General features: G+C 40.9%; 2 protein-coding genes across 3 annotated transcripts in view; both read right to left on the reverse strand.

Moving 5' to 3' along the window:
* Window positions 1-16,166, reverse strand: part of so (sine oculis) — a 36,317-nt gene extending 20,151 nt beyond the window's left edge. Inside the window, exons 1-3 of one of the 2 annotated variants that reach the window (XM_046626548.2) lie at window positions 13,910-16,166; window positions 8,428-8,689; window positions 7,985-8,219 (exon numbers count right to left, since the gene is read on the reverse strand). In XM_046626548.2, the coding sequence (XP_046482504.1) occupies window positions 7,985-8,219; window positions 8,428-8,689; window positions 13,910-14,212 (800 nt within the window). In that variant the 5' untranslated portion in view covers window positions 14,213-16,166. Of the gene's footprint in view, window positions 1-7,984; window positions 8,220-8,427; window positions 8,711-13,909 lie in introns of both variants that reach the window. The other variant, XM_046626547.2, reaches the window with a different exon arrangement.
* Window positions 16,167-19,962: 3,796 nt separating this feature from the next.
* LOC124219945 (serine/arginine repetitive matrix protein 1-like) lies at window positions 19,963-21,805 on the reverse strand. The gene is made up of 3 exons (XM_046628211.1): window positions 21,746-21,805; window positions 21,330-21,620; window positions 19,963-21,237 (listed from the first exon to the last, which is right to left on the reverse strand). Exons 1-3 carry the CDS (start codon window positions 21,803-21,805, stop codon window positions 19,963-19,965), a joined length of 1,626 nt encoding a protein of 541 aa, XP_046484167.1.
* Between the last annotated feature and the right edge of the window lie 1,008 nt (window positions 21,806-22,813).

Genomic DNA, 22,813 nt, shown 5'->3' on the forward strand with positions numbered 1-22,813 from the left:
ATTCCATGTTCTGATGGCGATATATAAATTTTACTCCGAAACGACAAGTTGAAGCTTGAGTAAACGCACCTTCGTTGAATTACAATATGTTAATCATTTTTCAACGGATGATTTTAACTCTTGGTATGAATTATGATCCAAGAAATTTTGTGACTTATATCTAGAAATATTACACATAACAAAGATTTGAGGACGTCGTTGCAGCAAAGGAAACACGATGGCCGCTTAGACTTGTCTAGCATTATACAGATAATCAAAAAGTGTGTGAAAAAATAAACTTTAAGAAAATATATCCGGTTAGGCCGCGGTTGTCTTTTTTTTTTTTTTACTTTCTTTCCAACTTCTTGTACATCAGTTTTATTGTTTTGGTTTTTGAACCCTTCTTTTCGGAAGCTCATAAAAATCTTGAGTCTTCCTACCGCACCTTGCATCGCAGCTTTTCTACACACTAGATTTCGTTTTCTTCCTATATACATATATATATATATATATATATAGTGTTATACTAAGTATAACGTAAGCGTAAACATTACTTTTATGTATGTTTCATAGAGCATATATATTATATATATATATGTATATATATAACGCGTCACAGAGAAAATAGTAGAATTTCAAAAGGAACAGTAAAAGAAACGAACCGCGCGAGATGAGATGAAAATAAATAGAAAAAAATCAAATAAAACAAAACAAAATAACACCGCGGTGGTGAGAAAACGGTTTTTCAGGGTAAAAGAGGGAAAAGAGAGCTGAGGTCTGCAGCCACCTGGCACAACTTTTATACCTATGCTCAGGACTAGCTGCAGCCGCGTCAGCCACAATTATTTCACATGATGAGTGTACTACACGTACACGTACAAGAATCGCAGTTAAAAACTTCAATGGAAACCGCATTAAATACCCGCCGATGATCTCGATGTCTATGCATAACGGTGCAGCACTGCGGCACTGAAACTCGTGATCGGTGTGATTCCGGCTCGGTCTTTCTTTCTTTCTTTATTTTTTTTTCTTTTCTTTTTCTTCTTCTTTTTCTCCATCCCTTTAAATCTACGTCTCAAAGGAAAGCCATTATATTTTTGGGTAAAGATGTATGAACCTACGTGTATACGGTACAGCTGCACTGAGAGAAATTTTTAGTTCCGGTTACCGCTCAGTCCTTGACTAATTTCAATTTTTTACCATGATCGAAAAATATAGTTCTAGGTAGAAAATGAAAATTAGTTTTCTAGCCGTTACCGGAAAGTCTGGTATCCGTTACTATTCTTTCTCATTACGATCACTGTTGCTAGATTTTCTTGCAACTGTTGCGAAAATTTAACGCTCGTGCAACGATAAATTGACGTTAAAGCCTTGTTTGACTAAAAAAGTAGATTAAACCTTAAAAACTGATTTTGCGTTGCAATTACCAAAAAATGATCGACGATAGTGCAAAATGGTTAGGCGTACCTCGTTTTTCGTAATACCAACGATATTCAAACAGTTTTTTAAACGACACTTGTTTTACTCAATTTTTCTCAGTGTGTAACCGCATTGCTACGATGCGAACGTTGTACTTTTTCTCCTCTTATGTATACGTACACCGTATCATCGAAATTGAACCAAGAAATTTCTCATAAGTAATCAAATTTTTCAATAATTTAATAATTACTTACAAAAAATTGTCGTTGAATTTATATTTAATCGAATGGTTTGGTATCATTGATTTTGGTTTCTGTCAATGATGGACAATTCATTAACACATATTACCTCGTATAAATATGCATATGAACAGCGCGGTATTATATATATATATATCTATATATATACAATTTTTAAAAAATTAAAAAAAAAAAAAACAACACCAACACAAAGAACAGAAGCAGCGGATTTAATGCAGCATCTCGTCGACGTGGCGAAGCAAGCGCAAATTGCATCCGTTGCAACTTTGCTCCGTTTGCATGGCATGCGTGCGGATGAATATATTACATATATATATATATATGTATATCATATTATATTAAACATGACTAACCGTTGGAGTGTGCGATTCGCATTGCTGTATTATAACCGTGCAGCTCGAGGCTCGCGTGCAGATATCAATGATACGGAAAAGTCAACAAAGGGGGTAGAGAGAAAAAGAAATTGTAAAAAAAAAAAAACAAAGTAAATAAATAAAAATAAATACAACTAAGCGGGTAGTAAGGAGTCAAATACAGGAAGAAAGAAAAAAAGACGGAGAAGAAGAAGAAGAAGTAGAAAAACAATTCTCGCACTACGGGTGATGCAGGCTCGCGTTACAACCCGCGTCTCGGTAACTGTAAATATTTGATAGGAAGAGGCGATTAGAAAACGCTGAGATTCACCGACTCGCATACGTATGCGATATATCGTATCGTCTATATATATATATATATATATATATATATATATGTCATATACAAATACGAACACTGACGAGACTGAGATTTCATTTATACAATCGGTTGAAGTTTTTTTTTTTTTTTCTTCTATGCTTGTAGGAAAAATTACAATGAAAAGGAATACATAAATATACTTATGTAAAAAAAAAAAATGTATATAATTCATGGGAGTGTGAGATTATTCTGATAATTTAAAGATTGATGCGCTTGTTTAAACAGTTGCATGATCGCTTCGTCAATATTGTATCGAATTTCATCTAAGTACAGTGTATTGTTTATTTTTTGCATCGAGGGTTTAAAATCTCTGATCGTAGTTTTACTTTTATAACAATACCTGCGCGTGTTTTTTTTTTTTATCAGATCGAAATTATTTGAACGTTACGTTACCTATAACGATCCGTACTTAGGAATAATTATCCTGTAATTGTACGGTAACTCTACAAATTAATGAAATTTTTCTGACGGTATAAGCCATGTATTATTATAATATGATACAAATGAGACACAGAGAGAGACAGAGAGAGAGAGAGAGAGAGAGAGAGAGAGAGAGAGAGAGAGGGAGAAGAAAGAAAAATGAAATGAAAACGAAAAAACATCGGCAGTAGAATGCACCGATAACGATAACGACGATTTTATAACGGAGACGAAAATAAAATTAGTCAAGAAAAAATAAAAAATCAATCTAAAATAAAAACTATAACTCGCAGAGCAACAAAAGTGGAACGACGATGTGACTCCGTCATACGACGCGTATCTTTACACACATCTATATATATATATGGTACAACGCACCACAGATCGGGTCTGCATGCGGTTTTTTGATCTATGGGAAAATGTACACAGAAGCCGTAGAGCTCGAGGCCAGATATATAATATTATTATGCTTGTGTACATTAAACACACACGCACGGATGCGTATGTAAATTTACACCCTTCCCCGCAACACGTACGTCGGTTCCGCGGACCGACTCGGTGGTGCTTCCCACTTCCTTCGTCGTCCTCGTCATCGTCATCGCGTATATCCTCCACGTGTTGAGCCGGTCGTTTCGAACCGGTTCGGAAGACCGACCGATACTTCGGTATAATATAACTTCCCGTCGATGTAACAACGCGAGCGATGTACGCAAATACGCACGTGTGTTGGGTACATTGCGGATTAGTTTGGTACCTTGCGGATGATAACGATGTTTGCGCGTGTAATACACCTGCAGCAGGCGAAACTACCGATTCTCGATTATCCCTGCATCGCATGATGCATCGTCGAATGGGATTGAATAGCGTTTTTTTTTTTTATTTTCTATCGATATCAAAAATTGATTTACAGTGCGGTACGAAACAACCGGTGATTAGATCGTGAGTATCGATTTTGGGACGGAAATAGTTTCCGGGTGTCGAAAAGCTTTGGTTTTCATGAGTCTGCGTACCGCGATTCGTTGAGAAATTAAACTTTGTATGCATTTTTCGTTGATTTTGATATTTCAAAGTTGCGCGCAAGGTTTATCCTACAGTTTGTTTAAATTTTTGCACGTTTTTTTGTTTTTTTAATTTTTTCACACATCGTCACGGGATTCTTCTCATCTGGGAGTGAGACACGCTCTAAATTTTATGTTGATAAACTGCTCGTTTTGGATCATGATTCTAAAAAATGATTTATCTTCTTTTAAAATCGAGATATTAACGAAAAATCCTATGACAATTTGCTGGTATTTGCAAGTAGATGATGCCGGAAAAATTCGTACGCTATGCTACAAATATCAAGTGAGAAACCTTGCGCGCTGTGAATATATTCACCTTTTTACACGCCGTTAAAATTGACTCTAAAACATGTAAGAACCTAATGGACGCATACCTAATACCTCTATAAAATTTTCGAAACTCGTTCTGAACGAGTTGAAAAAATTTCCTGAAATTCCTGTAAATACTTCCTGAAATTAAAAAAATCTGACATTGGCTAAATTTAGCGCCTCTACAGCTTAGAAAGATCTTTCTTCAAACTTTCGCCCGTTTTTCAAGTACATACGTACACTGCGATCCTTCTCCTTGTATCCAGGCTCCGTGACCGGTACAGTCCTCCTCCTCGAACCTCTCAACCCTCAACAATAATTATATATACCCGCTGGCATTGAGCACACAGTTTGACAACAAAACCCCAGAAGGCCGTTTTGGCGAGCAGTGATTTCCTAAGGTTTCCCAGCGGAATTGTTTGCGGATGAAGCCTATGCTAATTTTAGGCCTACTCGAGGAAATCTACTCGTGGATGGTGAACCTCCTTCGCATCCCAAGGATGCGCCATGCCTGGGCCTGACCGAAGCTCGTTCTGGGCCGGTTGTTATTGTTTTAAGAGGAGCGCTTCGCTGCAGGTCGCGTCAAAAGGAAAAGCCGCGGTTACCGCTGGCAAAGGGTTGTTTGAACAATCGCTAACTACCGTAGAAACTCCAAGGGCTCCCTGCAGCCCTCCTCCATCCCCTCTTTTCCTCTCTCTTTTTCGTTGTTGTCTCACGATCTTATTCTTCGAGTCGTAATAACTCGCCGCCACAGCCGCCTAGGCGTAGTTTATACACCGCGCCTACCCTTCTCTCACCGAAACGAAAAACTCACGGAAAAAGGCAAACGTAAGGCTTACAAAAGCCGGATACCACCCGTTTCTGCACGTGGTTCACCGCGACAGCTTTTGCCTCTTTATAGGTACACCCGTACACCTCGGTTTACGCCATGTGAGATACGTTACGGAAAAGTTTACCCTGAAACGAAAAGCTGTACACTGAGAAAAATTTCATTTGTTACGGTAACTAGAAAAATTGGATAAAACAGGTATCGTTGAAAAAAACTTTCGCAACAGTTGCAAGAAAATATAGCAACAGCGATCTTAATGAGAAAGAATAGTAACGGATACCAGACTTTCCGGTAACAGCTCGAAAACTAATTTTCATTTTCTATCTAGAACTGTATTTTTCGATTGTGGTAAAAAATGAAAATAGTTAAGGACTGAGCGGTAACCGAAAATAAAAATTTCTCTCAGTGCAAGTTTGTACGACAATTTTGTATATAGATCTCAAGCTTTTGAAATGTTGCATATGTTTTGCTACGTAGCGGTTTACTGCTGAAATTTTCTATAATTCTTAATCTGCGATATAATCATTTTTTGTACACAAAATTCATTGTCACGCGAATCGTACAATTTTTTTCCATCTCCGAATATCCTGAAGTCATGATTAAAGATACGATCCTCGGTTGGAAAGTTTGATAAAATGTGTATACATACATATGTTTTTTTTAATAACGCTTTCACACGTAATATAATAATAAAAATAAATTCTTTCCTATTTCACTATCGTAAAATCCTATTGCCGATATTCGAAAAATTATCACATCGAGTCTTACATCGATGTCTTAATTAACTTTAAAAGCAACGATATAAAAAATTCGAAAATAATTTAGAAAGTTGTGAGTACAAAAAGCCTGTGTACAAAATATACAATCATCGGAATGAATAAAATGTATTAAGACACTAACGATTCTACGTTTCGGCTTTACACATTTAAAAATACCCTTATAAATTGAAATCCCGCGTTTTTGACATTTGCTACCGACATATTGCAATCCCAAACAATCCCTGTTTTACAATATTTGTAAATTTTTACCCACCGCACCGAAACACATGCATAGATTATTTTCACGTAAAACGTGCATGTATAATTTAAAAAGAGATCCTGCGAGCATGTGGAATTATTTACGATTCCGTCGAGCCAATAATTCATTTCATGCGTCAAGCAATCTGCTCGTTCGTATCGCGAGATAAGGCTCGATGCTGTTGCTGCTGCTGCTGCTTGGGTTGACGGGAGGAGGAAGCTGTCGATGCCCGTGTGTAAATACCGACTGCGTCGAGCGTATACGTACATCGGTGAAACCCATGGGGAAACACGGGGAGAGCTGGTTAACTCCTCGTTCCCCTCGGGATAGGGCGTAAGTACGTATCGATGTGGGCGTTGTTGCCACGATTGTTATTATATTAGCCTTGAGCGGTCAAAATCCAGAGAGGAGAGAGAGAGAGAGAGAGAGAGAAATCATTTAGCGAAAGATTTCACGTGTCATAAATCGCCCCCGAAACTTTTGGATAAAATAAAAATTTGAAACGGGAGTATTTCAAGAATCAATTAATAGGTGAAACAAATTTTTTTATACTCGATTAACTGAGTCATCGTCATCGTCATCGTGGTTCTAATTTTGCCTGATTTTCGTACATACTTAAAAGTTGAATTAACTCGTATAGTATAACACTGATTGTGAGAAACAGTTTGTGCGAATGAACGGTAAAAATATATCAAAGTTTTTAGTATGTTTTAGTTCGAAAGTATACTGAGAAAAATTTCATTTGTTATTGTAACTAGAAAAATTCAATAAACCAGGTATCGTTAAAAAAAACTGTTTGAATATCGTTGGGATTACGAAAAACGAGGTACGCCTAACCGTTTTACGTTATCGTCGATCCTTTTTTGGTTATTGCAATGAAAAATCAGTTTCTGAGGTTTAATCTACTTTTTTAGTCAAACAAGGCTTTAACGTCAATTTATCGTTGCACGAGCGTTAAATTTTCGCAACAGTTGCAAGAAAATCTAGCAACAGTGATCGTAATGAGAAAGAATAGTAACGGATACTAGACTGTTCGGTAACAGCTAGAAAACTAATTTTCATTTTCTGCCTAGAACTATATTTTTGGATTGTGGTAAAAAATAAAAATAGCTAATGCCTGAGCGGTAACCGGAACTAAAAATTTCTCTCACAATCAGTGTAGGGAAGAAGAACAAGGTAAAAATCGTAATTGTTCCGTGTATCGTTCTATCGAAGTGTGCGATATTGTCACGATAGAATTTAAGAAAATGACAAGTATTCGTTTATAAAAATGATATTCTTCACAGTAAATTATAGTAAGTCTTATTTCGTGTGAATATTAGAATTCTAGATGCATGATGGAAATATTGACATGGTCAATATCAAACAGTACAAGTGAAACTGTGAAGGATAATAGAGAACTGAAACGTGTAAGTTTTGGTTTTTCGTTTGGTGCGTATACCCAGTCAACACTCAATGTCGGATAGACATTTTTGAGATTTACTATTCGAAGAGTCGACGTCGGTAACGGAGATACAACGATCGTCGGAAAAACATCGACGGAATGTCTAATCCGAGACTTTCCGACCATTCTCACGCGTCGTAATGTCTTGTCGAGTTTCTGCAAACGCACACGGAATTTTTTGAAATTCATATATCGCGACGTATTGATAGCGGTATTAATTGTTCGTCAAACGTCGAAGGAACGTCGGTTTGGATATAAAGTTTTTTTTTTTTTTTTTTTTTAAATTTTCTTTTGCACATCGTTTCATTCGTTTGAGAATTTCAAGCAATTTCGGCGGACAAAAACGTTAAGAACGACCAAAAATAATCGACGCACCGATTAGGCGCATGCGCACTAGCATACTCATTTTGCGTACGGAAAACGTGCGTGAATGAACGCGTTGCGTAAATTACTGTTCTGGTTGAAAGAAAACATAATAAGAAAAAAAAAGTAAAAATAAAAAAAAACTCACCTGTGTTCCGCTGCCCGGTCTCTTTGTCTTCGGTTTTTAAACCAGTTGCTAACTTGGGTCGTCGTCAGTCCGGTACTTTCGGCAAGCTCGCGTTTTTCCCTCGGCGAGGGGTAAGGATTCGCCGCGTACCACTCCCTCAAAACGCTACGGGATTTTTCTTTGAAACAGTAAGAGGTCTCTTCGCCGTCCCATATCGTCCTCGGCAAAGGGAACTTGCGTCTAACGCGGTATTTGCCTGTTTGATAAAAATATGGATTGTGAAAAAAACGACGATTGTGAAAAGGGTCGAACCGGATTAAAGGATAAACCGAAAGCTGAAATCGATTGAATAATTGAGTATCGATTCCTTATCTTCCTTATCTTCGAATAAAAAGAAAAAAAAAAAAAAAACTACTCGCTTCGTCCGGGGCGATAAAGGCGGGGTGATATAAATCGATACTGACCGACGGCACCGAGAGGTCTTCCCCGCAGTCGTTCCGCCTCGATGTAGTGGGCCTTCAGCCAGAGCGCCTGGAGTTTGGGGTGGTTGTGAGGGCTGAAAGTGTGGCTCTCGAGTATCCGGTACAACTCCTTGAAATTGCCGCGGTGGAAGGCGACGATCGCCTTCGCCTTCAGGACGCTCTCGTGCCTGTGCAATCTCGCGCACGCCGGCAGGGACCACAAAAATCTTCCGAGGCGTTCGACGGACCCGGCTTGCTGGAGAACCTGTACAGACGACACCATCGCCTTGAAGACGATAGACAGGAGGGGCACACTGTTAGTCGAAATGACGAAAACGCGACCTCCTATTAATCTAGTTTATCTTGTATCTTTTCATCTCGATTCGAAAATCAATCTACCGCTTAGCCGGGTACTTTTCGCTTTATTCGCTTTCTCTATTTTTTCCAACTCTTTTTTCTCTTTTCTTTTTTTTTTTCACACGATGCAACGCATCGAAATTTCATCAATTTTGTGATAAAGCAATTTTTTCTCCCGTCCTTTCGTCAAGTTTTTTTTTTTATTTTTTTTCTATTCTCTCTTACGATTATTTCATTATTTTGAAAAATTTACCAGGTATACAATTCTTCCGTTTCAATTCAACATTTTCCCTCTTCTCTTGTTTCCTTTTACTTTTCATTCTAGTTTTAGCTAATTTCTTTTTCGCTGTATACAAGACAACTAGCGTCCACGTCACACGATAAGTATACAATACATAGGTATATATTGTACCATTAAGTTAATGAAATTTTTTTTTTTTTTTTTGCCATTTATTTGCATAGTTTTAATTCGACATTGTTTGCCGATTTTCTATTATTTTTTCACTTCAATTGTTCGATCATTCGTTATAGCCGAAAAGAAAATTTGTCTTTCCATCTATATAGACGATATTCAATTATTAATGTACGTATATTTTTGAAGAAAAACAATTATTTTCGTGTGACGCGGGCAAGGAGCTAACGTGTGCAACGACCACATATATATATATATATATATATATATATTATATACACATATATAAATGTATAGGTGAATAGATATAGTGCGATAGTATAATAAATATATATATATATATATAAATAATACAATAACTGTAGTTTCTTCTTTGAGTTTGTCTCTCTCTATTAGGTTTCGTTAGGATGATAAAAAAAATATATATTATATATAACAATATTCATACGTAATTTTTGTAAAATCACATATATAAAATCATAATTTATAGTTTCGGTCATTTTTCATCCTTGAAATTAGATCTGGGGGGGGGGGGGGGGGGAGGGAGAGGTTATCAGACGACGAAGAGGCTGAAATTTTTCCTCATCTAATGTATCGACACGAGATATATACATAATTTTACTTGCCGCGATTACCTAAATCGTAAAGGTCATATATCTTATAGACATTAAATCGTGTATTAACGTATAGATATTTACAATATCCGTGTATACTATGCATGTATTATGTATACGTATACTGCGATTTTATATACCCTGTAGGTTATAAACATATGTGAGATGCGCTGGATAGTGTAATAATAAAAATTGGCTAAAAAAATGTGTGTATAATATATATACAGAAATTATTATAAGCTATTCCCGGGGTTTATTTTCAGCCATTATATTCTACACATGCAGCGCGTTATGTACTCGATATTGAACATAATACGTTAAATAAGTGATGGGTGTATATATAAAAAAAAAAGTCTTGTTGCGAAGGTAAAAATTGGAAAACTGTATACAATGATACTCGATATGCGATGAGGTATAATTTTAAACCGATGTTTTCCCACTTATTTTGCACCCTGTTCTCTTTCCACTCTCTCTCTCTCTCTCTCTCTCTCTCGCTCCATTCGTCCATTCATTTCTTCTAATTTAATTTATCGCAGAACAGTGATTGATCACGCTTGTCATACCTAATGCTCCCTGTATATGTATGTATACGTGGCTAAAACGTTTGCCAATTATCTTGAGGAATGAAATATTATGTGTGTATTTCGATTCGCGGCAACGATGATTGTACGTGAAAACGGCAAGTATAAATTATCTCTTACGCGAATTGATGTTATTGAAATAATTTGTGCCCGAGTTCTATTTTCGTTTATCTATTTTAGAGTGAGAAAGAGAAAGAGAAAGAAAAATAAGAATAGCGTAAAATGTACGACTAATTGCTCCTTAATTCGGTCGGCACGCTGACGTTACTTTAACCAAGTGACATGTGCCTCAGGTAGATTAGCTCGTGTAACTCAGCTGCAGGTGATCAGCAGCATCGGTGTTGAAACCGAATGACGGTCAACCTCTTTTCTATTTATTTGCAACCGATTGGGGCCGCGCCCGAATTCCGCGAGAGTAATTCCGTTCCGATCATGTTGCTCCAATTATTCATCAACAACTGCGGTGTTTTCCCGCCCTTTAATGCGTTCAAATAGTAGATCCGATCTATTCATTCCGGAATTGATTCATCGTTTGCTTACGCCGATCCGAACAAATGGGTATATAAAAATGAGACGTGAAAAATTAGTAAAGAATATACAAATATTCCAGGGATCTGTCAGCTTGTCGTTAATATTTCGATTTTACGCAATTAACTCTAATTGTAATATCACGCAGGCAGCTGTATCGTGTGATTCTAGTTATAGCAATAAATAACGAATCTTCAAAGCAACGTCAAGTCCGAGAGATTCGTGTACGAAATGAATTTCGAGTGAGAGAGAAAGAGAGTAATAACCGCGTATATGCCCGATGATTCAATTCGTACGAAGGGGAAAAAAATGTATTAATAGTATTAATACACGAAGAGGATGTAGCTGGTACGTGGTTCTTGTGATGATCCGAACCGTAAATCACTCCGCGATATGCAGGGATTTAAAACTCGCCGAACGGAAGATCTATTCGGATCAAATGTCAGTCATCGTGACCTAAAAATCTCAATGCTGATACGTATTATGCCAGAAACGGCAAGGTTTTATTTATTCTCCTCGCCTTGTTATTCGTGCAACACCGCGAGGTATCGATTATTGATGTCATTCTTCTTATCGATCTTTCACGTTAGGAGAAACCAAAGAAAACAAAAACTGGGGAGTAATGGAACATCAGGAATGGACGGAGCAGTTATACTCCTTTCCACTAAGTGCCAATATTTAAAAAATGACGTCTAATGGTACTCGAGTATCTCAACAAGTCGGGAGTGTAATGAGAGTGCTTGTTGAGTATGGGCGTAGAGATGAGTGTACTTGTAGAAGGGCCTCGGCGTGATGAAACAATGGGATCCAGGTGCCGAGGCTGCGTGGTACGGCAAAGCCCATGCAAAGGAGAGGGAAGGGTTAAGATCTATAATTATTACCGGTTGAAATAGTGGCTGTAAATAGTCGCGAGCGTACCAAACCGTTTACTTGGTACGTGTATACACAAACCCGAGAACGTTTTCACACGTCCAACACTCCAAGTGCTGCATTAAGTCCGCTTCGGTATAGCACAGGGAACGGCACAAACAGGGTTGACAGGTGACGAAAGCTTTATTGGGGGGAGGTTATAAATAAATATTCAGAGCTGATTGTAGGTGCTGTGGGAAAACTTGGAAACGGCTAGGATCTCGCTTTTCAACTATTCGCCCCGGACTTTTCTCCGCGAATATGCAGTCGTCATGCATTTGTGGCAAATATCACAGTGGCAGAAACCCAAACACAAAAATTTCAAGGTTCTGATCTAACAGTAATCTAAATTCACTAGCAATGCGCAGTCCATTGTTGGACTGTTTGGTAACGAATTGAAGATCTTTTGCAGCGGTGATTGACGGATGATACAGCACTTTATAACTCCTTGCGAAGGATGAATAACAGTTTTGAAATCGGATACCGAAACATTTGAACGGTATTAAATTCGGTGCTCCATTTTTTACGGTTTGTAGGGAAGTCTGAGAGCGGTGCAAGAGTCAAATAAGATGGAAATAATCAGACTGTAGGAGAATCGTGTCACCAAAGTACAGAGGAAGCAGGAGAAAGATGAGAGCTTGGAAGCTTGATGGCTTCAAGTTTAATGGCATGCAACCGTTTTCCATACGCCATGTAACACATGGTGGATGAGACCCCTTAATTTATCTCGATACCAAGGGTCACGTGACGTGACTAGAGTGGTGGCCTCGATTGAATTACCGGATTACGCTTGCCGACTGGCGGCATGGCATAGCTTATAGGTAATCGGTGCCAATTTTACATCGACCGAGTATGACTGTGTAAACAATCAATGCCCATCGTGTTCTTTGTGTATAGGTTAGTTGGCGTACCGGGAATTGTGTAAACCATTATATCCCTGCCTGGGGATTTTCTTATGCCTGTATACTAAATGAAACGCGAAATTGAACGAGGGGCTTTGCATGCATGCGTGCATGCAATCTTCGGAGACGAATACCATGCAGGCGGAGTTCTCTCTCTCTCTCTCTCTCTCTACTGATGAACTTGATGGTTTACGCAAACGTTTCTTAGCCCGTCGATAATGCAATGAGTCTTTGTACAAAACGACGATGACTATACGACTTTGCAAATTCAAAAGTCTAATCATAGGTCGTTGAGCAATAATAGAGGATATTTATGTTACTGTGCGATCTGAAGATGACCTGAGAAAATGAGCTTGAAGATTAGACCAGGGTTGAAGACAATTCGAGCTGCATGTCTTTGTCGCCTTTGAATTTTATAGTCATATTCCATTTACGTTCACATTACAGCTGCACAAGTTTTTAACAATCAGGCAAACTTCTCACACTCGGCACAATTCTGTCATGCAATTGCGAATAAAGTGAATATGACATTTATGCAGTTTTACAAATTCCGTAGATGTCATCTCACGATGTAGCCAAGATTATTATAAATTTATGGCCCCTGAAGCTAGATTCTTAGCACATGATATTCCACTGGTGCGAAATAAGACAGTTGTGGTTCTGTTCCGTTTTGCAACGTAACTACAAGTTGGTTTCGGTTTCACGGGCATTCGACAAATGTCTGATTCAAACATTGTATAGCTACGACTCGTCACTCCAATGATCAATCAATACTTCGTTCATTGCCTAGGTTAAAGTTCCCCGCCGGTCGCACGCAGGTATAAAAACTACGGTGTCAATTTTCGGATACCGCAGAAATCCGCTGCACTGCGCTTGGTGTAGAAATTCAACATCGTGTTTAGTGGTACGAATGTCAGAGTTAAGACGGTGTTAAATTAATCGGGGAAAATGGAAAACTCGGTGCAACACCGAACCGTCTATAGGTACGCTCCGACAAGGGAACCCAAAAAGATCAGTATTTGAACTCAGGCTCCCAGCGTTTATACTGCGTAACGTATGATTAAGGTCTCGTGATGAAACATGATCGAGAAAGAAGAAAAAAAACTAACCATCCAACGAAACCGTTCATCGATCGCGATCGATCGAAGGCAACCTCTACCTTCAAAGAATGTACAAACGCACCTCACAAACGCAGGCTACTTGTTCCTGGGTGAACCCAAAGCTGGGTAACTGTCCATTGGTTCCGCCGCCGCCGGCCGAACTTGCCGGGCTATCCTGAGGGCTGTAGGTCGTCGGTCCGCCGGCGGTCGTCGCGTAGCTCGCGGCTGTTTGGGCGTCTATCACGGGGGCCCCCGACCCATGACCTAAGGGCGTCGGGGTCCCCTGGGGGCTGTAGTCCCCAGCCGGACCCAGCAAGTCGCTACCACCGGGGCCCATGGCTTGTTGAACCCCGGAGCTCGCCCCCGCGCCCCCGTACCCAAGCATCACCTCATCGCCGGGGCCAATTCCGCCCCTTGCAACTCCGCTGGATCCGACCTCCACCGTGAATGTACTGCAAATATTTTTCACTCTCCCACCTGGTCCCGTTCACACTCAACGCACTGAGGATCGGCACTTTTTGACACCGCGCGCGATTTCGGCTGTTCGTCGTGAGGTTCTTCGACGACTCGAATCGCTCCTTCACTTCATCATCGAGTCCACTTATCACCGATCATCCTTTACTCACCACCACCCGTACTTTGTCTTTCGTATTATGTACACTGATGAATCGGTCTTATATCGATGCTCCTTGGGCTCCGGGCACGTCTCCCTCTTTTGGACTCCCTTCGATTTCGGATAGCTAATGTGACACGCTGGCCTCGTGGTGTGGATCACTCGGTTCCTGCCCACCGTAATTCGGAATTTTTTATCGCGTTTAACCCTCCTGCTACTGGACGCGGTGGTATCATGACGTGATCCGAGGGTACGACAAGAACCGTAACACTATTTTACCCAGAACGATAACCATGTCGAACACTCGCCGGACATACAAGGTGCAGGCAAAACTGTACAACGGAAAGTACCTGCAGGGTGGGATGCACAATTATCACTTCAGCTGAGGGTGACCGGTGTCACTACAATGATCGTAAAATCAGTCCGGCAGAGGATGATGACCGGTAGATGATGATTCACGAGACAGTGGAGTATCGAGTGTAGTAAGTCGAAAATGTTGAACAGACGGTAGAGAGGAGTAGTTCAGTGTCGAGGAACATGAATGTGGGCTAGTCGCGCGCGTATTCGGATATTTTTAGTCACTCCAGAGTCGCGCTGTTGCTGCTGGTGATGTTGGTGCTGCTAGTGCTCTCTTGCTCTCGGGTGTCGCGGCGCTCTTTGGCGTACATAAGCTATATTCTCAGGTTACAAACAGCACTAGCAACGCCGCTTCCGACTTCGGGTTCCCAATGAGGACGTCAGGAACGTTCGCGTTTCGCTATCGCACTTTGGTACAATTGCACCGACGGTCGATATTGGTGTCCATTTTCCAGTTCAGTGTTCGCTTTATCACGGTCTCGCTCTATTTTCGAATCCCGTGTACCAAGACCTGCGAAATTCAATCCTCGTCCGCGCAGGCACACTGATATTGTACACGTTGCATGGAGTTGGGAATATCTCGATTCCTACGTCGTCTATTATTAGCCCCGGGTTCGACTTGAGAGCTTCTTCTTCTCAGTCTTATGCCGAGTCTACTACCTACTGCTTCTGCTTCTTCCTCTTTTCCTCCGCTTCCTCCTCCTCCTCATTCGCTTGCCAGCTCCTCGTTCCGATCCAATGTTTTCTTCATTTATAAGCCGCAGCACGTTTCGCGGATCCGTTTGGGCTGTTACATTTCTTCTTTAAAATGCTCCGTTCGCAACATCGAAACTCCTCTTCTTTGCAAGTACATTTACCACATGACCTGTTTATTATATTTTACACACGCACAATCACCATTTATATACGTCTAATGCACAATTTATTATCATTTACACACTGTCACTGTAATCGAATACTTGCTTTCATTTGCACATATATACTCATTTACCAATTGCCCACTGTTGGATACTGTTACACACCACCGTTTCAATCAATCGTTGTACCAAGTGGAGTGGAAAACCTTTGGTAACAAAGTGGGAACCGAGACGATATAAGAATGAGAGAAAAATTTCGTCTGACAATACAACCAAAAAAAAATAAAAAATCAAACAGTAAAATGAAAAATCTAGTATAAAGCGGTGGAGGATTGAACGATGTTGAGCAATAAATAATTAAGCCCTTGTAACGTGAACGTGCGTTTCCTTTCTCGTTCTAGCTCCAGTACGATAGTCAATGGATATCCCGGTGCCGAAAAATTAAGGGTATCCAGCATACTCTCCACACGACCGACGCGCTTCAGAGATGCTGTCGTATGCGCACCTACGAAAGAACTGGCGAACGGCGGGGCCCAGTTCTGACCTCGTTGTCATGCGCAGCTTGGAGGCTTATTGGCTGGGGGTTTGGCCTCCATGACGACTCCGGCGACTCGCATTTCCATTGGCTACCAGGCGGGGCGAGTACCACCATTCTAAACCGCTATTGGACCCGACCTAGGCACAAGGTATTAAACTACACCTTTCATTCTACCCCAGTCTTTTCATCACCGGTCTACCTGTGAATTGTTCTAATACGCCTTATACTTGCTGTGCAATTATCGTGGTGTCGACTAAATCACTATCGCTTGAATGACCTCAACAATTCGCACTTGCCCGTCGACTGATAACTATACATGGCGTATGTGGTATTCTCTTTCCGACAAGGAAAATCCGTGCATCGTTGAAACTCAAAGAAATATCTCAGATATTCATCCTTTTTTTACATCAGAACGTTGCAACGATTATGTTGAAACACTTCCTGCCTTTCGGTCGATTTTAATTTCACCTTCTTATTTCTCGTCAGTGCAGTAGCTTCACTTTTATAATTCCAAAATATAACAGTCGCCTTCTTCGGCTTGCTAAATCGGTTTTTTTCCCCCATACAATACGATTAATATTTGGTTACTTCGTTTACCGTTTCGATTTATTTCTGCGGTAGGATTGGTCGTATCTTATATAGGTACAGGTCCTCAGGTATTGACGTTATACGAATAAGAAAGGACGATCGTGCATTCATTTAAGATAAATAATTGCGTATGCATTATACGCGCTGATACCTTCGTACGTATACTTACGACCGTACGTAGGTATACCTACTTGAATGTATCATATATATTATATCTGGGGTCGAGAGGTGTTGGCTGCAGTAATTTGAGATGTGAGAAAAGTGCGGAGTAAGCTTTTCTCCGGAACGAGACAGAGAAAGAGGTAGAGGGAGTGTAAAAAATGAAAAAGTGCTTGTGGAGAGCGGTTTATTGTTATCGCTATTGTAGATATTTACGCCTCGGGTTTTCAAACTGTTATCATACAACGCCGACTGTCGACTGGGATACATTATTACACTTCAGTTTGACGACCACGATCATATCGCTGTAATGATCAGAATATTACGGTAAAAAACCGCCCGAACAACCTCATACACACATCCATCTTATTATGCTGATTGGCAGTAACTTGATATAAGAAATATTGCAGAAATTTACTCCGTCGAGAATAAATAATACATACACGGGATTAATTAATTAAGTTATAACACCTGCATCACCTTTGTTCTTCGCCTCCATTCGTAGGATTCATTTCACAAATCCGTAGAACATGGGCGAGCGGAAAACTGATATGATATACATGATAAGAATTTGTACAGTAATTGAAATTCTGATCGGCCATTTTCTTCATCGAGTTCACTGATAGACCTGCTTAAATATTTCACATCAAGTTGCACGCGAGCTGGTCATAAATCGTGTCAGGGATATAGATGCGCGTGGCTTGGGTACAAGATGGATCAGGCACAGGGATAAACTAGAAACACAATATAATCATATCTTCGCGTTCGCGACGTCGTGTGTATGTAGCTGCAATACAAATGTCAAAAGGTCAATGTAACGATTGCCCCTTATTTCATGCCCCGAACATCCAATTTCACCTCATGATACCTCATGATAGTTGGTTTGTATATGTATATAAGATAGATTGAATTGTCGAGAAAATGCCACACGTGGAGTAGAACAGCTTTCAGGAATTATGTAATACCCAGTGCGGTATTTTCAAAGTGTAAGAAACAAAAATTTGACATTCAGAGTTTTTATTGGCCAGAATTATCGATGAAAGACGGGGACTATTTAGACACGCGCATTTTTGATACGCATTAAGTTTTGTATGAAGCATCGTATCAAGCTTTGTTACCTTTGTGTTAACAGCATGGAAATGTTTTCCGCGATGCTTTCTTAAGCTGGTTAAAGATTTTGAGTAAAGAAAACAATCCGCCGCTGAAGAACAACTTACCGTCGGTTGTGAACGATCAGCGGGTGACAATGCGGCTATAATTGTCAGTCTGTAAAACGAAGAGCTAATTTCTTAGTCAACGAATGACTTTGGAAGCGTGACAATGCGGCGTATAGACGACCAGACTACGATCGATTTCCTGACTTTTTATCTTGTTTTTCCTCTTAGCAACTGAAAGAACGCGTTCCTCTTTGTGCTACCGCAGTAGATATTCGACAATGAATCGTATCTTGGCTGCAAAAAGACTTCATACATGTTATACCTCACATAGGAAGCGTCATACATTGTTGAAATCAGTTTATACCATCTTCGTACAATGCACGCCCTGAACGGCGTAGTTCAGAACTGCTGCGGCCATGTTGATTCGTTACGAATCAAATTTCCATCAACCCTCAACTCTCGAAAACATTCCCCTTCTTATTACCGCCGGCATCGTTATCTACGAACCGATTCACCCTGTCGTATTATTACGCCGTAATCCCAAAACCCACTCAACAACGGTCCAATTGACTCGCGGCAGAAATATTGCAGAATTAAACTTTCGGTATGCTCTGATGAAAATACTCACCGTAGGCAGTTGAAGTTGAAGTTGATGTACGTTCTGCAGGTTTTATACACACACACACCGTACCATACATAAATTGCACAATGCCAGCCATTTCCTTCCTTCCTTCCGTTTCGACTTCCTTTGGCCAGACGAGAAGCCAGCAGTGCGATGAATTGAAGAGGGCTGATTGATTTTCACAATGGGGTACCGCTCCGTTTCGATCAACTCCACGACCCCATCGTATAGCGGCGGTTTGTCCCGCCTGCATGTCTGCCCGACTCGAAGGTGTCTGTTCGATTTACTGAACTGTCAAATAAACTTGAGGATGAAAATTTCCAGCTATACAAGCGACGTGATTTAGCAAGGTAGACGCAATGAGATCTGAGTAACCCGATGACCTAAAACGCTTCCAAATAATGAACCTTGTGAATTTGTGAATTTGTGAAAACTCTGCAGTTTCCTCAAGTGACTTTTCTTCTCCCTGTGTCTGTTACGGAAATCTTGTTGCGGATGCCTGAGTATGGCTATAACGAAACCCTGAAGTGCGCGGAAATAAGAGCATCGCTAACAACAATGGGCTGCAAAAGGGCGGGCGTCCACTGCAGCAGAGAGTGACATTGATTTCTTTATCCCTCGGGATCTGGACGTTGCGTAACAATGCGAAAAGCGGGCAGTGAAATGCTCGTATCGCGTTCCCACAGGTGATGAGGAGGCGCCAGGTATAGAATGCAGCTTCTGATGCAGAGAGCCCCATAGAGCGGTTGAATACCTTGTAATTGCCCCGTCGTTCCCCATTCATCCTCCCTTGCTGCCACAAAAATTCACTACCAAGAACCCCGGACTTTACAAGCTGCACACACATGGAACACAAAGCGCAATACCTACAAGCAACTCAGTTCAGTACGCCCCACATCTTTCAGGACTAAAGAACAAATCATACGCTTCAATTGTCAGCTAATTACGGTCTGTGTATACTGTATAGTGTATAGCTATAATCCACACACCCCAGTTCACTCGTTTTCTTGTAAATAATTACAAATTCATTCGGAAACAGACGGTAGTTCCAGTTGTAGTTCATAATAGGTGCCTATCATAGAAGGACACTTGCCATGTTTGAAATGCGTACGATGTCCGACTGTTGAAAGATCCTTAAAGGTTCGATTAAAAGTCCAGAGCGGATCTTTTAGTCACTGTATCTTCTTTTCTGGGTTGCTTCTAATTGCACGGTTGACAATGAACACAAAACAAATGGTCTTCATTTACCTAACTGAGAAAATGTCAAACAGTTTTTTATCCAGTGAGATGTTCGATACGCTATCGATGTCTTTTGGTTGGTATTGAAGGGGTATTTCCTCTATTGACACCGACGGTGATCGAGATTGAGCGAAGCTATTCCACGTTGAAAACTTGGCGGAAGTTGAATTATCAATATCCTGCGAGGTGGAAGCGATTGGAGAAGCCTTCGAGTCCAAGACGACTGTGTTTTTCCGCAGAATCGAGGGTCCGCATGATTTCTTTGTAGGTTTTCTGTTGCACGGTACTTGACTGTTCTTCTTACTTTTAAAATCGGCGTCCCGCTTATTGTACGGATCTTTTTTAAACCCTGCCACATGTTTCACCGGCTTATTGCCACCACACGATGAGTTTCTCTTTTTCTGCCTATTGCTACACCCGCCGTTCTTCCTTGTCTCCTCTTTTTTCGGCGGTTTACAATCTTTCGCATTCTTCTTTCCGACATTTTCGTTACCATCTATCTTCTTGGTCTTCTTCTTGCTTCTTGGGACGCTGAAGTTCTTCGTAATAATCTTCTGTCGCCACTGCGGTTTTCCGTCCACTCTCCACTCCTCTTCACTTTTCTCTTGAACCCCGCTTAATCTTTCTTTTATACCGTACTCGGACTTTGAACCACAATTTGTCAGACTCCCGCGTTCCACCGACTCCAGAAGAAGAGACTCGATGACCCCGGGTTGACCCTCCTTCGTCACTCTCAATTGTGGTGCCGATTGTGACAACTTCAGTAACCAATCATTGATCGTTCTTTCACCTGAAATTGAATCGGACACAGTTTTCATTCTCTGATCCTCGACCCGCTGACAAGATCGACCAGGCGGAGATTTCGGAGGACAGGGTCTAGAACATTTTGGTTTCGGAGGACAGGGTGGAGGACATTTTGGTTTCGGAGGACAGGGTGGAGGACATTTTGGTTTCGGAGGACAGGGTGGAGGACATTTTGGTTTCGGAGGACATGGTGGAGGACATTTTGGTTTCGGAGGACAGGGTGGTGGAGGACAGCATGGTGGAGGCGGACACGGCGGCGGCGGTGGACACGAAGGTGGGTTTTTCGATTTTGGGCCTGGACACTTGTGCTTCTTGCAAGAGGCGCCTAGAAGCGATGCAGATTCTTTCAGCTCCCCGGGTAAGTTGAGACTGAGCCGTTGTTGAGGGACGGGAAAAGTAGTTTGCGTCTCTGAACTGAGCGGCAGACGTCGCGGAGCGGCACTCGGATGAAAATGCGTTTGGTTTTCACCTAGAACCTGTAAAACATCAAACCCAAAAAACTATTACCTTGACAGATATCCACAAATACTCATACCCTTTTCGATTATTCATCTTTGAGGAATTTTACCGACTGATCGGAGTCCGCTAACAACGATCTTCTCGCGCTACTTTTCCGTTGAAAATCAAACCCACACAAAATTCCGGAAGATTGTTTCAACTCAGTTATTATTGAAGGCAATGCACGAGGGTGTTTCGAAACTTCGTTATAGTTGACCTTGGATTTTTGCTGTGTTGTGAACGTCGGAAATGAACCCTGATCGTCAGCAACGTCCCTCTTGAATACATCCCTCTTCGAAGACCTGACTACGAAGCTCCAGAAATTACGCACCGGTGGTGATCTCAGATTACTCGATACCGTCTATCGATTATTGAAAAAAATCAATGATGTATAATCGACAGGTTATGCGCTCGTTATTTTTCTGTTCACGTTTGCTGGCTGCAAAAGCGTCGTTAAATTTCATTTTGATAAAAAATCGCGAATACCTGGTTGCCTGTAAGAATACGCGCTAAATCCCGCATAGCACAGTTTTTAATCCCGTGCATTGTGGCCGGTTTTGAGTATCCGGAGGTCGTTTGACGAGAGACCATTCGTTCTATTTTTTAATCGGAGTTGAAATTTGCAATAACTATAATCATGGTCGTCGAAATAGTGACCAGAAATTGTACAGATATTGGTGAGGACGATAAAGATTACGGATCGGAAGACGAGAGATTTATTTTCACGTGTCATGTCGTGTCAAAATTTAATAAAATACCTCCAGTCATCAGTTGTGAAAACAGTCGAATCCCAAATGCTGCATGTTCATTAAGATCGAAGTCAACGGCAATGAGACCAGCTCTGAAAATTTTCAACTCGTCGTGAACGGTGAGAGCAAAATGCGATGAGTTTGGTTTTGTGGTTTTCCCTGATGGTGTTTTGTTTCTGAACCGGATGTTCCCGGTGAATCCTTGCGAAATGTGGTTCCTTGCTTCCTCCACCGGCCGGGGAACTCGGTCGTATCGATTGTTCGTTCGCATGTAGGTATCTCTACCTGCCAGTAGAAACCTATCCCAACCAACCAGAAGCCGGCATGAGGCAGATCAATGTCACTGTGTCCATGGAGACGACGGAGCGAAGGGAATTAATGCATGAGTCCAAAAACATGCACGTATAGAGAAGAAGAAGAACAAGAAGAAGAAGAAGGAAGAGGTTTAGGATGAAAATAAGGGAATAAATTAATTCTAGACTGTTGCTTAAATCGTGCCTGCATGCACGTTACACCTTCATCATTATACGATGAAACTGCGATTTCTATCTCACGCCCAAGCCTAGGTACCTTGACGCGCTGTATAATGTGGAGCAGGCGAGACCCTGTCATGCAGCAACCACAACTTGGTTAAACCTGACGTAAGTCAGCTAACAACTCGGCTTTGATGCGCGTTCCACGTATCGATATCAATATCGAGCTCTAACATTTTCTCTCTCCTTATGGCATACAAGTGTACGTATAGTACACGCTGTGCTTAGACACGCACAAGTGAACCGAAGACATTCGAATTCTCACTGCCATT

Source organism: Neodiprion pinetum, chromosome 5 (assembly GCF_021155775.2).
Source record: "Neodiprion pinetum isolate iyNeoPine1 chromosome 5, iyNeoPine1.2, whole genome shotgun sequence".
Classification (NCBI taxonomy): domain Eukaryota; kingdom Metazoa; phylum Arthropoda; class Insecta; order Hymenoptera; family Diprionidae; genus Neodiprion; species Neodiprion pinetum.

What these genes read in the sequence shown, in the direction of transcription:
- LOC124219945 (XM_046628211.1), bottom strand. Translation starts at nt 21,805, where the DNA reads ATGCACGGGATTAAAAACTGTGCTATGCGGGATTTAGCGCGTATTCTT. An exon ending in GTATTCTTACAGGCAACCAG is followed by an intron (nt 21,621 to 21,745) that starts GTATTCGCGATT and finishes AATAATCGATAG; the next exon opens with ACGGTATCGAGTAATCTGAG. An exon ending in TAGCGGACTCCGATCAGTCG is followed by an intron (nt 21,238 to 21,329) that starts GTAAAATTCCTC and finishes GATGTTTTACAG; the next exon opens with GTTCTAGGTGAAAACCAAAC.